The following is a 13,010-nucleotide window of genomic DNA, read 5'->3' as shown; positions in this document are numbered from 1 at the left end:
TCTTATGAAAGCCCAAGTGACCAGCCGTCGCGTCGTCGTGAAATGCTTTTAATACTTGGAGTCGAAGTGAGCAAGGTATGACTGGTACCCACCGGGTACCGGAAGGATGGTAGATATAATAACGAAATAACGCTCCACCTTGAAGCTTAAAACGTGAAAGTTGTCTTAAGCGACTGTTGGGGGGTCGTGCCAAGCCAGTAAGTCGGTCGATCAGCGTTCGGCAGTATGGGTCAGTACGCTGGAGTGAGACGAGGTCAGTGGACGGAAGAAAGTCAACTGAGGCAACCGCCTGTCTCGGGCTACTGGACGTGTGCTGAGACGTGTGGCTAGATGGTGACGTGCAGACCGAAGGTGAAGTATGTGTGTTTGGAGACAGCGGGCAGCGTGACAAAGCGTCGGCATCTTGATGTTGTTTGCCGGACCTATACGTGACAGTGAAGTCATATTCCTGCAAGCACAGTACCCAACGGCCGAGGCGTCCAGACAAGTTTTTCAGGGGTCGACAACCAACAGAGAGCATGATGGTTGGTCACAACTGTGAAATGGCGGCCGTAGAGATTGGGTCGAAATTTTTGTATTGACCACTCGATGGCGAGGCATTCCTGTTCTGTAATTGTGTAGTTGCGCTCAGCAGGAGAAAGAGCACAACTTGCATAAGCCACGACTTGCTCTTCAGACTTCTGATTCCGCTGCAGCAGGACAGCGCCAATTCCATGCCCACTGGCATCAGTGTGTAGAATAGTAGGGGCGGTTGCATCGAAATGACGGAGCACGGGCCCTGACGTGAGAAGTCGTTTGAGGGTCTGGAAGGCGGCTTCACAGTCGTCCGACCACACAAAGGACGCGCTCGAAGTCGGAAGTTTGTGTAGAGGAGCGGCGATGCTGGCGAAGTCGGGGACAAAGCGGCGGAAGTAGGACGCCAGTCCTAGAAAGCTGCGGAGTTCTTTAAGTGTGGTTGGTGGCGGAAATTATAGCACTGCAGCAATTTTATCGGGATCAGGCTGGATGCCATGCTTACTGACGACGTGGCCCAATACTTTAATGCTTCGGCTTGCAAAGTGACACTTTTTGGTATTGAGTTGGAGACCAGCCTTTGCCAGACATGTGAGAACTTGGTCTAGACGTTGTAGGTGCTGGGAGAAACTCAACGATGAGACGACAATGTCGTCCAAGTAACAAAGGCAGGTCTTCCATTTTAAGCCACGGAGTATCGTATCTATCATACGTTCAAACGTAGCTGGTGCATTGCACAGTCCAAAAGGCATCACATTAAAACTCGAAAAGGCCATCAAGTGCAGCAAACGCAGTCTTTTCTTTATCTGGCTCATGCATTGGAATCTGCCAATATCTGGAGCGCAAGTCGAGGCTCGAGAAATACTTGGCACCTTGTAAGGTATCCAAAGCATCGTTAATATGAGGCATTGGATAAACATCCTTACGGGTAACCTATAATCGATGCAAAAGCGCACAGAACCATCCTTTTTTTTAACAAGCACAACAGGAGAAGACCAAGGGCTTGCTGAAGGCCTTATAATGTTGCGTGTCAGCATGTCGTTCACTTGTTCTATAACTTTTTGCTCCGAAGGTGACACACGGTACGGGCGACGGCGAATGATGCGAGAGCCGTCTGTTTCAATTCAATGAGTAGTTACAGTGGTCTGACCCAGGCCTCGCGAAGAAACGTCAAAACAAGCTTCATGCTTCATTAAAATGGTGAGTAGTGCATCGGTCTGGGCCGGATTGAGTAGTGTGGCCTTCTGCGGGCGTACAATGCGCGGAAGACGTGGCAGGCGAAACACTGACGACACATACCAGCGCAGCGTCGGCGAGCTTGGCGACAGTAGAGCCTTTCGGCCGTAGTAGTGGTTCAGGAGTCGTATTAAAGGCTGTGAGGTTGGCATAGCCACTCGAGAACCGGACCAAGCAAGAAGCGATGGCGAGTCCTCGAGAAATGCAGTGCTGAGAAGGTACAACCAATGCGTCTCCGTCGACAATGTCAGTTGACTCAAGGGTAAGAACACGTTCTTCGTCTGGTGGGATAATAAAATCCGCTGCTGCAATGAGGTTGGGACACGGGGAATTGAAAACTGGATAAGTCTCGGTGTCGCTGATGTGAATCCTTGGGTCGCCGCACAAAATTAATGCAGAAGCAGCGGACAGGAAGTCCCATCCTAATATCATCTAATGAGCGCACGTCGAAAGCACCACAAGTTGCACATAATGACGAATACCGTCTATCAGAACGTGAGCTGTGCACTGTCCGGTAGGAAAGATGGGAATGTCATTGGCACCACATAGGACTGAACCAACATACGGCGTTTGCACTTTTCGCAGACGGAGGCACAGTTCACGATGTATAACAGAAATAGCGGCTCCAGTATCTACAAGGGCGTCGGCAGAAACACCTCCCACACAAACTGAGGGCAAATTGGCGGGGCGAGCAGGAGGAATTGGAACAGGCCGATACGATGCAGTTTCTCTTCCGAAAACTGCAGCCTCTAGTTTTCCGAACGGGTGTCCACAACATGGGAAGCAGCACGCAAGGGCTATGAGGAACGGCAGTAAGGTGAAGGAGAGCGACCAGAAGAGGTTGTGTACAGTCCGGGAACGTACGAATCTAACCCTGGTGTCCCGTCGCTCAAAGGTGTCGTAGCCTCGCCTTTCACCTGGGTGACGCCCGGGAACATAGGAGTCAAACCTAGGTGCGCTGTCTCGTTCAAAGGTAGCATAGCCCCGCCTTTCATCTTGCTGACGCCGACGGCAGAAGCGAGAAACGTGGCTGCGAATACCGCAGTAGAAACAAACAGGGCGCGACAACCACCACGGAGAGTAGTACGGCTGTGCAGGAGTATTTGCTGTGAGCGAAACTAGGGGGTTGCGGTAAGCTTCAGGAGGTGAAGCCTTAACGGTCGAGGGAGGCCGGGAGGCAATTTCGGCATAACTTGGCGGTCGAAATGGTGCACTAGATTTGTCTATTTGGGCGTTTGTCATCGACGCCAGTTCGTCCTTGATGATGTCACGCAGTCCAGAAGGAGCGGGGCGAACGGTTGCGTCGTAGGTCCAGAAAGATGGCCGTGTTCCTCCCTGATGAGAGTGCGTATCAGGTCTCGCAGCTCAGCATCACCGTTTAGACGAGGGTCGCAAGAGGCGCGTGGCAGGCGAATAGACTGGAGCGTGTCTAGACGTTGGCACGCCATGATATCACCAACGGTTTGGGTTCTGCATGTATAGGACTCGTCCTGTTCTTGTATGCGCGTTGCCAGCTTCTGTTTCGCGACTTCGAAGCGTCCCGAGGACATGCCGAATACCTTGCGAAATTGCTGGGTGAATGATGGCTAGTCCGAAAAGTCACTTTCCCATGGTTAAAAAACCATGTCTTCGCAACTTCGGTTAAGTGAAAAGCGACATACCGCAAATTTGTGCGTGTCGTCTCAATGGTTGACGTCGCTGGCTCTGTTGTAGTGATCGAGCCAATCTTCCACGTCGTCACCGCGGAGGCCCGCAAAGACGGGAGGATTTGGTGTTCACCGTCCAGGTAGACCCAGCTGGCTCAGCAGAGGTGGTAGCAGCACTGGTGGATGGGTTGGTTTCTGCCATCACCGCGTTTGCGACCGGATCGGAGCTCCAGGGGAATCGGGAAAGTAAGAGGACATGGGAATCGAAGCACACTCCACTTGTGAGACGTCGGCCGTTACGATGCCTTTATTTCCGAGCAGCCGCCCGAGTCAGAGACGAAGCACCGCACGAGACAAAAGATGATGAGTCGTACGTACAAATGACAACGACGATATGCACAAATAGCGCTCACACAAGATGATGAGTCGTATGTACAGATGACGACGACGATATGCCCAAAATAGCGCTCACAATATATATATACTGTACATGTGTACAGTACACATGTACATGCTCTGGTATACACAGTATAGGTGCAAACCAGAGCTATGGACAACGGACGGCGAGGGACAAGGCTCGGCCCTAAGGTGCTTCGCCCCTAAAAATCAGCTCACTGAACACCATTAATTTCCCTGCTTACAAGACATCCCCCCGAAGAAAAAGAGTGGGAAAAAAAGAAAAAAAAAAAAAAAAAAAAGAAGCACCAACATACACACACAGAGCCCCATGTACAGTTACAGCCAATGCACCACTCGATAATACAATGGTTTAGTGCTTTCTACACCCATTAGCATGAGCCTGTGGGTTCTTGAGATGATACAAGTTCTTTTGCATCGTAGTGTATTATGTGACATAGTTGGATAAACAATAACATCAATCTATATTCTCATGCCTTAAGCCATGCCACACTCGTGTCATTATTGTGTCTGGGTGGCATGCAATTACAACTTCTTTGTTGCCTCCACAACTGATACTTCTGATGTTTCTCACTTATGACAGAATGCACATGTACGCACCAGCAAGGCTCTTCACACTTATGAAGTTTCAAACTTATTTAATTGCCTTAGGTACTCCACGCTTCTTTTTTGTCTTCAGCTTTCCTTTTGAGAAAACTTGCTTGATGTTAGCTTTGACTAAACATGACGCTTGGTGAGCAGAATGCACACCAACTGATTTTGTCATTTGTGGTGCACAGGAAGGCGATTCAATTACCTCAACTAGGCTGCCACAATCCCATTCATAGTCAGGAAATCCTAAACCGCCGTCTTCGGAAAGCTCGATGTCTACAGAAACTGATGCTGCCAGTCTATCTTTAGTGGCGCAGATTTCTGAATGTAATATTTCGACCTGTGCTTCAGGCGAGTCTTTAGTTTTCGCACAGTCAGTTTCCGCTGCTTCTTCCGAGAACGGCTCACTACTCTTGCTTTCACCCGTTCTTCTCTTCGCACTTATAGCCGGCTCTGTATCCCTGGGCTCAGAGGCTGTGGATGTTACTGCAGTCTCGCCTACCATTTCATTTCCATCCTTTGATTCCACAGTGCTGCCATTTCCAAACGCCTTTTCGGAATAAGTACCGGCATTCAGTCGCACCGAGTTCAAGAAATCGTCAACTGATTTCGAAGCAGGTGCCGTTCGCCGCAGTCCCAACGCCAGCAAAGAACCTAGGCCGGGCACCCACTCCTGAAGCTCGCTGACGCAGAGTACGGCTGTATTTTTGTTTCGTGCCAGCCTGATGAGTCCATGCACGAGCCTTGGGGGATCCGCCGAAGAGTTCAATAGCAGCGCTGACAGTCGGGCCTGTTCAAGAGCTCGAGCAGTAGCGTTAAGTCCCAGTACGAGGTGGGGCTGCGTCTTCGAATCCCAGCTCCCAGTCATGTTTCGGAAGCGTTCCAGTAGCCGAGAGCGACACTCGTCGTCAACTGTCGGCCATCGCATCGAGACCGGTGCAGCTAGCAGGAGCTTTTTCCGTGCCTTCGGTGCCTTTGGCATTATCGTTTTTTCTTTTTTTTTTTTCCTCAGAACCTTATCTGACGACAGAGCGCAATAGCGCACGGCGGCTTACTAGTTGCAGGGAGCCATTCTGCAGTCACAGTGAAAAAGGAAAAGCTAAGTGAAAACCATCTCCTACATGGAACAGCTAAAAGGCATAACCACGGTTATTCTTACACCGTTGACATAACACGAACCAGAGGCATTGCACGAACCAGTGCTACTGTACCAGTGCCTCCTCTATCTGCACGAACACGTGCGCGGGCGTTTGAGGAGTGCTTCAATGTTGCTGATCACGCCACAAAATTGCCTACAAACTTGAGCGGTGGTTGTGCTTTCTGCGGTCTATGGCTTAACTACATAGCTTAACCTCAGCTCATACACTTAACAGTAAGTTTGTAATGGACTATTACTATGTTTATTACATATTCTGCTTTTATAACAAATAAATTTTGCATGTTCTCAAACAATGTATTTTGGTCACGTGTTACCGGCTCTCTCTGGCTGCCTGCCTCGTTAACTGGCACGATTCAAAGTCGTAAAGTAGAAGAAGAAGCCAGGAAGCAGCTGCCCAGCCGTTATCGCCGTTCGTCGGTCCAACCGCTTGCGTTCCCATAGCCGCAAGACTTTGTTTTGCCGAGTTCTCTGTAGCTTTCGCTTACCATTGGTAAAGCCATGGCCACTGATGACAGTCAAGGCGCAGGATGCTCTGCAAATGCCGAAATCACAGAGAAAGATGAACAGGTGAGAGCGTCGCTCTTAGGCTTATCCCGAAATAACGGTTTCTTCAAAACAGTCAACTTATTCCTTTGAAAAGGGGATTTCACGCTGCTCACGGGCGTCACTCTCGACTTTTAATATTGCTGGCCTTGTCATCTTTCACGCGGGGCAGAGTTAGTTCAGTCGTCTAGCCTTTGACAGACCGAACGCGTAGTTGCGACGTTGCGTTCAGAGTTGAATGCCGTTACTTAAGCGATGTCGCCTGATACCATGCTGTTCTGTACTCCCACCAACTACTCCATAATAAGCTACTTGCTGAATTAAAACCCATGTCATTTATGTCTAACGTGCGCTTGGTCATTCTTTGTTCAGCAAGTTTGTAGTTTTTTGTTCGATTCGTTACTACTCAGTTGCTTCCGTTGGCAGCGACAAAATATTGGTATTGTGCTGTGGAATGGATTGAGGATTGTGCGATGCGTACCCTGCTAGTGACGTTTTAGCCGTTTTATTCCAGCTTAAGTGACTTGGCACTCGACTAGAGCTAATGATGCCGTAGCATTTTTCCTGCGCGGAGTGCTGCTTTGCGTAGCTGTGCATTGAAACATTTTGCGCGAGTCAACTAGCATATTCTTGTCCTTTGGCGGCAGACGATGCGGAAAGCAGAACTGGAGGAAGAGGCGAAGTTCAAGTCCAAGTACCCGGCGAACACGAGGCCCGGAGGATCTCTATTCCTCCAGAAACGACTGAACAAAGGGGTGAGACTCGCACTGTATAGTTCTTGAGAAAGTAGGGCTGATGATGAAAGTTAGTGCATCTGTGAACTGTTGAAAGTGCACGAAATGCTTTTACATCTTGACATGTCAAAGGCCACTAAATTGCCTGTTGGCTGTGTATCACTGCGTGTGTCAGGCTCGTAGCCGGGGGGGTCTAGGCCTCTCTCCCCCGAAATTTTGATCTTTCCGTGCTTTACGGAAAATGATTACTGAATAATAGGTGCTTTCCTCAAATAGCCGTGGCTTTTTAAGCAAGTGCCCCCCCCCCCCCGAAAAAAATTCCTGGCTACGGGCCTGGTGTGTACTAAGTGCTGGCATTAAAATAATCATCAAAGAAAGAAACATCGACAGGTGCTGCAGTCCTTTACTTTCGTTGCTTTGCAGTGTTGTTGTGCGCAACTTTATTTCTTACTGTCCTAAAACAGCCAGATCTTGAGCAAAGGCCGTCTTTTCTGTATTTTGTAAACCAGTACATTAGTGCAAATGTGTTGAATTACATCCAGCCAAAGCTTTGTGTTATATGGAGCCTGCAGATATTGTCTTGGCACCACATACTTTGACTAGGATAAGTAGCTAAGCTCTAGGAAACCGTTTCTTTCAAGTAATGTGCATAATGCCACACTCATATTGCCAGTTTGTAGTGGTTGTCGTGGGTGAACAGGAAGAAATACTCGTATAAGATTTGCAATGAAAAGAGTTGAAGACATGAAGATGTGCATTCCAAAATTTCAAGGACATGAGACAATTGTTGGTGTAACTAAGTGCCAAAGATAAAGTGAGTGCAGACAAAGCTGTGAGAATTGACATAAGACGAGTCTTAGCATTTTGTAAGCAGCAGTGTGAAGTTTCAAGTTGAGTGCTTGCAACAAGAGCTAAATCAAGGCTGCAAGGAATCTGACTTTTGGACATGTCCAACAGAGAAAAATTAAGGCAGAGACCCCACCATAAGCTGCCAAGTAGAGGAACCATGTGCCAGATCAGTGGGTACATTTGATATGATATTGATCTAAAGGTATATGATCTAAAGGTGGGGTCTCTGCCAATAATGACTGGTTACTGCAGACACAAATTATATATCGGGCAAAATGAAATCGTGTATTCTTGCTAAACAGACGACGCTGTTGTAGGTTGAAGCATTAAACATTACTATCGGCTTACTCTACAATTTAGCAGACAGTTTCATGTAGCTCAAAGCACTGCCACAGCATATGTGAAACAGCTAATGGCGATGGACTATGCAATTGTCTAGCCATGCCTGCCTTGCAATCAAGCACAGGTTCCCGACATAATTGGTTTGCTTAACACAGAGTGCACTGTGTTGCATAGTTGCCTAAAAGCTGCAATCGAGTTGCTTTCTCTGCTTGTCTACATGGTTTCTTTTATGCTGATATCTGCACATACTTGCGAAACTTAAAGGGACTCTGAAAAGGAATGCTAAGTATAGCTAGATTGCTGAATTACGCTTATGGAATACCAGAAACGTCTGTTACTACTAGCCAGAAAAAATGCAAATATGAAAGGCAAGCTTGGAGTTCCTGTCCTGGCTCCTTGTGATGCCCTGCACAGGCCTAAAATGACTCAAAAACGCAAAATTACATTGAAAAGTGTGAGTTCATACTAATTTACTGGTGCTGTGGTTTGGGTGCTATGAAAGGCAAGCTTGGAGTTCCCGTCCTGGCTCCTTGTGATGCCCTGCACAGGCCTAAAATGACTCAAAAACACAAAATTACATTGAAAACTGTGAGTTCATACTAATGTACTGGTGCTGTGGTTTGGGTGCAAGTTCGAAAAAGAAACATTGTTTTTAAGCTGTCACTGTTTTTCGTGTGTGTGCGCAGCAAAAGTATTTCGACTCCGGAGACTACAACATGGCTAAGGCAAAGGGCCAGAAAGTGGTTCCACGGGTGCCCCCTGCCGTCCCCCAGAACCCCACGGGGGAGACCATCCCCACAGTGGAGTCGCTGCCACCACGCAAGACCTCGCTGGTACAGAGCAAGCTGGCCACGGGGCTTTCTTCCTAGAAGGTGCAAAGTGGGGCTGCCCGCCCTACGGGGCTCTGGGTGACATGAAACTCCTTTGCTGTTGTTGCCCCCTGAGCACAACACACAGGGGCACTCAGGCGGCTTGCTGTTGCTCACAGCTGGAAGCACAGTGGCCATTGGATCTGAACTGGTCAGGTGCTTATGAGATCCACCAGTCTACTTTGTGCGATTTGGCGAGACTGGTCCACCTGCAAGAGCATCTGGTGTTTTGTGTTCTGTTACAAGTTCAAAGATGAATTTACCGGTGCCCCTTTTGTTGTTCATTTCAGCCGTCAAATTACGACGGTATCTTATGCTTGGGCTTAATTTACCAACAATGCAGGTATCATCCTGGATTGATTTGCCCCCTGTAGTATTGTCTGTAAAAATGGTAGTGCGAAAGGCTTGCCTCATTCAACAGTTGGAGTGGTGCAGCTAAATCTGCTGAGAATATGCGCTTTTAATGCTTTTACAGCTCTTTTTAAATAAAACAATTTTATGCAATGACTGGCCTCCAAACAACGTTGGGTGAGAACTACAAAAGACCTGTAAATATGTTAGTGCTTGGAGTACGTGTCTATATTGTAACATTTTTTTCCTGTAATTTCAGTATAAGTTATATTGCAGCCTTGTTGTGCCATTAACTGCACTAAAACGGTTCAGAAAATATTTCATACGCTACAAAAACTTAAGGTTTGTGCTGCCAATTGTTCAGTTTTCATGTACAAGCACATTGTAAAGCCATTTGTCAGGACAGTAGCTGAGCAGAATTTGGCAACTTTCATAGCCTTGATTGGTCATACCTTGTGAACACCGCTTCCTGTGCATTTCTTAAGCATGCAGCTTGCTGCTTCAACTGTTAGAGCCAAACACATGTAAATAAAAGTCTGTACAAACCTTCGCATGCTATTTCAGACTGCTATTTCAGTGCTCACCAAGAACTTCACAAGAGACTGAAATGCGGTGCAGTGCACTTATGATACGAGAGTTTTATGAAAAGGAATACACGAGTGCTTGGTAGATAGCCCTGGAAGCAGTCTGGTTGAAATTAAAAGTAATTGAATAAAGTGGTGGCACTTTTTCACATCGACTGGCACCTCATTTGTGCAAATAATTTGATTGGCTTCTTTTGCAAAACTTCCTCTAAATGGAGTCTGCGCTGATGTCTATCTGTGCACTACACCAGGCATGCCTCCGTTAGACAATTGATGCTACTTTTTGCTCACATCGTGCCTTAATCGTCGGTATGTCAAGATATCAAGGTGAAGAGCTGGCTTAGTTCTAAGCTGCAACACAGTGTTCGCTGGTACTCGTGTGGCAGTATGGCATAGTGTGCAGCATTTTTTATTCTTGATAGCCACCTAGGAAGGTTAGCCTGCTGTGTGTGACTGCAGCTGGCAGAATAAGGGTGCTTTCAACTTTGGCCACAGTGCACCATCAGACAAATCTTATCTGCTTTGCACTCATGTGTTCCTTTTCATAGTCTCATGATAGTTCACCGTGCACACGACGATAAGCGGTTATAACGATCAGCTCTGTATACTGCACTGCCTATTGAAATTGTGTATGACAATGTTATAATAGTTGAAGTTTCCAACTGCCCTGCACTGTTACATGTAGACTGCACTATAGCTTGTGTCCAGCATTCAACATGCTTTTCACATGTGCTACAGGCCGGTTGAAATCGCTTGAGAAAGCAACAAATAGAGCCGACTGGATTGTGAACATAGTCAGTGTTACTAATGAAAAGAGTAAAACTGCATCAATGTAGGGTCAAGTCCTATCAATCCAGGACAGCTCTTGACATGTTTGCCTGTACTTGGAGGCTGGAGTGAGCCAACCTTCTAAATGTGGTTGGTGTGTGTGGCAGTTAGTGAATGTGACTTCTGGGGTAGAAATAAATCTTGTACTTGCTGAATGCTGAAGGGTTGAAGCCAATGTTGAGTGAAGTCGGTAAGTTTGTATCTTTGCCAAGAATGTCTTGGTAGTAACTGGATGGCCCAGGCCCCATTCTCATGCGATTGAAGGAATCTCGTAAAAAAAGGCCACACTGGCTGATAGACAAATATGCCCATGCTTTAAAGTGTTTGGGTCACAGTGACAAATGGGAGATAGTAAACAGTGTCCCTCTATTTCATGCATGGACATGATTTGCAACAAAACTACAATTTGAGTCTCACTGTGAGAGGCACAACCTGATGCATGTGCCTTTCTTGACTAGCAAGTGCCCATGCCAAAAACAAGGTGCTGCAGGCACTTGTATATTGCAGGCTGGGTTCACAAAATTTTTGTTCACAAGTCTCTTCGTCTTGTTCACTGCTGCATTTGGCAAGTGCTTCTTGTATTAAATGGCTGTTAAATTGTATTGTATTACATGGCTTGGTAAGTATGTGCACAAGCTGTATATTCAGATTGGCATTTACCATCAGCAGCTGCCTACCTCCTTCACAGTTCAAGAAGGCAAGACTTATCCAATAATGTGAACAATTTGTGGCATTTAATATTAAGACATGGCCGCAAAAACATCACACATGAAAAATTTTCTCGTCGCCTTATAGTTGCAGCTGACTGAAATAGGAAAGTAAACGTTTAGTGGTCACATCTGAGCGAAGCTGAAGAGTCCAGGATGCACTTTACACGGTCTCGTAGGAGACGCAGCTTTGCACCATGTCTTTAATGTTCTTGTTCTCCATTGCTGCGGCTACTCTTTCTTTGTCATTGATCTGCTTGCTCACTGCAAAGGCAAGTGAAATTTGGCATCACTGCATGTTCAGCTATTGCTAAAAATGGGAGTTTTCTATATTCCATTTATACGCAGTTACATTATCTGTAACTGAACACGTATTGTCCAGTCCCTGCGCAAAAAGAGTTTGTAAACATGTGCTGCAGTGGGAACAGCTCTCAATTAGGCAGGAATGATTGCCTTACATTCAGCAGCAGTTGTGTGGGAACCTTCCTTGATGAAGATATCGAGCTGAAAAAAAAAAAAAAAAAAACTATTTTTCTATGACTTATGCATAGAGTTTACTAGACGCCACATTCTAGTACACTATACTTGCGCATCCATTAGTAATGAGGTGCACTGAGCTGACTACACTTCAGCACCTCTTAGTGCTGTGTTGAAGCTAGCGGTGAAAATGACGGTTTAATATTCCGTGCAATAAACGCACTATGTTGCTACACTTTGTCACCGTTTAGTTAATTTTTAGTAGTAGCAACAATTTTAACGAAGGGCAGTATGTAATGTAATGCTACACACCTTGAAATTGTAAGGTAAGTTTTCCTCAAGCTTTGTCCTTACACAGAGCCCTGCGTAAATAAACGGGGAAAAAAAAGGGGTAAGTTTCAAAGTCGAAATAGTGCTTGTCTGCTCACCAATGATAGCAGCGAGGTGGCAATGAGGCACGGTCGGTATTAGAGTGACGCTCACATAACTGTACGCGTCTCGATCAGTGCTGACGCTTATCTCCTCCTCGGACACAACGCCGAGCTCTTCCAGTGTGTGAGGCTTCTCAGGATCACGAATGTCTTTTATCAAATCTGCGGGTAAAAGCACTTGCTCAGGCACTCGCAATTCTACAAAGCACCGGTAGTTGACTTGTTTACCGTAGACCTCCTCGACAAGCCTTCGATTTCCGTCCTCAACAACGCCCATTTTAGAACAGGACACGGTGATCACGATGGTCCTGTTGCACGAGACGTTAAGAAGGGGGCTGTCAAGAAGTGACTTGACAAGAAGTGTCAAGAATGTGTTTACAATGCTCATTGCGCTCAATAGACCAACTAAAATGGTATCGTATGATAATTCATGACAACACATGGTGCCGATTCCAAATAGTAAAGGGCAGACGTAGTGAAATGCTGATCTTTACCTTCTAAAGCTCCTTTGCCCATTTTACGTGGAACTGCAGTAACCGTCGCAGCAGACGCCGCGGCATTTCGTGGCTGCTGCAGCTGCAGCTTCGCTGGCCCGCTGGTTATTCCCAAATTCCTATCGTCCGCAAAGCCAGAGAGAGCCAAGCCGATCGAAGACTCTCTAGCAGCAGCATCATCGCGATTGCATCATTCAAGAAATTTCTGCACGGATGACGGATGTTCACGCAGTTCTCTT

General features: G+C 46.8%; 3 protein-coding genes across 3 annotated transcripts; 1 reads left to right on the top strand and 2 right to left on the bottom strand.

Moving 5' to 3' along the window:
• Nucleotides 1-4,430: 4,430 nt before the first annotated feature.
• LOC119442234 (uncharacterized) lies at nucleotides 4,431-5,608 on the bottom strand. The gene has a single exon (XM_037707030.2). The coding sequence runs from the start codon at nucleotides 5,383-5,385 to the stop codon at nucleotides 4,447-4,449; it is 939 nt and encodes a 312-aa protein (XP_037562958.1). The 5' UTR covers nucleotides 5,386-5,608; the 3' UTR covers nucleotides 4,431-4,446.
• Nucleotides 5,609-5,916: 308 nt separating this feature from the next.
• LOC119442237 (cAMP-regulated phosphoprotein 19) lies at nucleotides 5,917-9,799 on the top strand. The gene is made up of 3 exons (XM_037707035.2): nucleotides 5,917-6,129; nucleotides 6,753-6,860; nucleotides 8,717-9,799. Exons 1-3 carry the CDS (start codon nucleotides 6,061-6,063, stop codon nucleotides 8,897-8,899), a joined length of 360 nt encoding a protein of 119 aa, XP_037562963.1. The 5' UTR covers nucleotides 5,917-6,060; the 3' UTR covers nucleotides 8,900-9,799.
• A 1,567-nt stretch (nucleotides 9,800-11,366) lies between these two features.
• On the bottom strand, nucleotides 11,367-12,860 carry LOC119442236 (MIP18 family protein galla-1). Its single transcript, XM_037707033.2, has 6 exons — nucleotides 12,772-12,860; nucleotides 12,506-12,585; nucleotides 12,275-12,439; nucleotides 12,159-12,208; nucleotides 11,828-11,873; nucleotides 11,367-11,633 (listed from the first exon to the last, which is right to left on the bottom strand). Exons 2-6 carry the CDS (start codon nucleotides 12,552-12,554, stop codon nucleotides 11,533-11,535), a joined length of 411 nt encoding a protein of 136 aa, XP_037562961.1. The 5' UTR covers nucleotides 12,555-12,585; nucleotides 12,772-12,860; the 3' UTR covers nucleotides 11,367-11,532.
• Nucleotides 12,861-13,010: the final 150 nt, after the last annotated feature.

The sequence above is a fragment of the Dermacentor silvarum genome, chromosome 2 (assembly GCF_013339745.2).
Source record: "Dermacentor silvarum isolate Dsil-2018 chromosome 2, BIME_Dsil_1.4, whole genome shotgun sequence".
Lineage (NCBI taxonomy): Eukaryota > Metazoa > Arthropoda > Arachnida > Ixodida > Ixodidae > Dermacentor > Dermacentor silvarum.
Note: the sequence above shows the minus strand (reverse complement) of the source record. Positions and strands in the feature narration are given on the sequence as shown.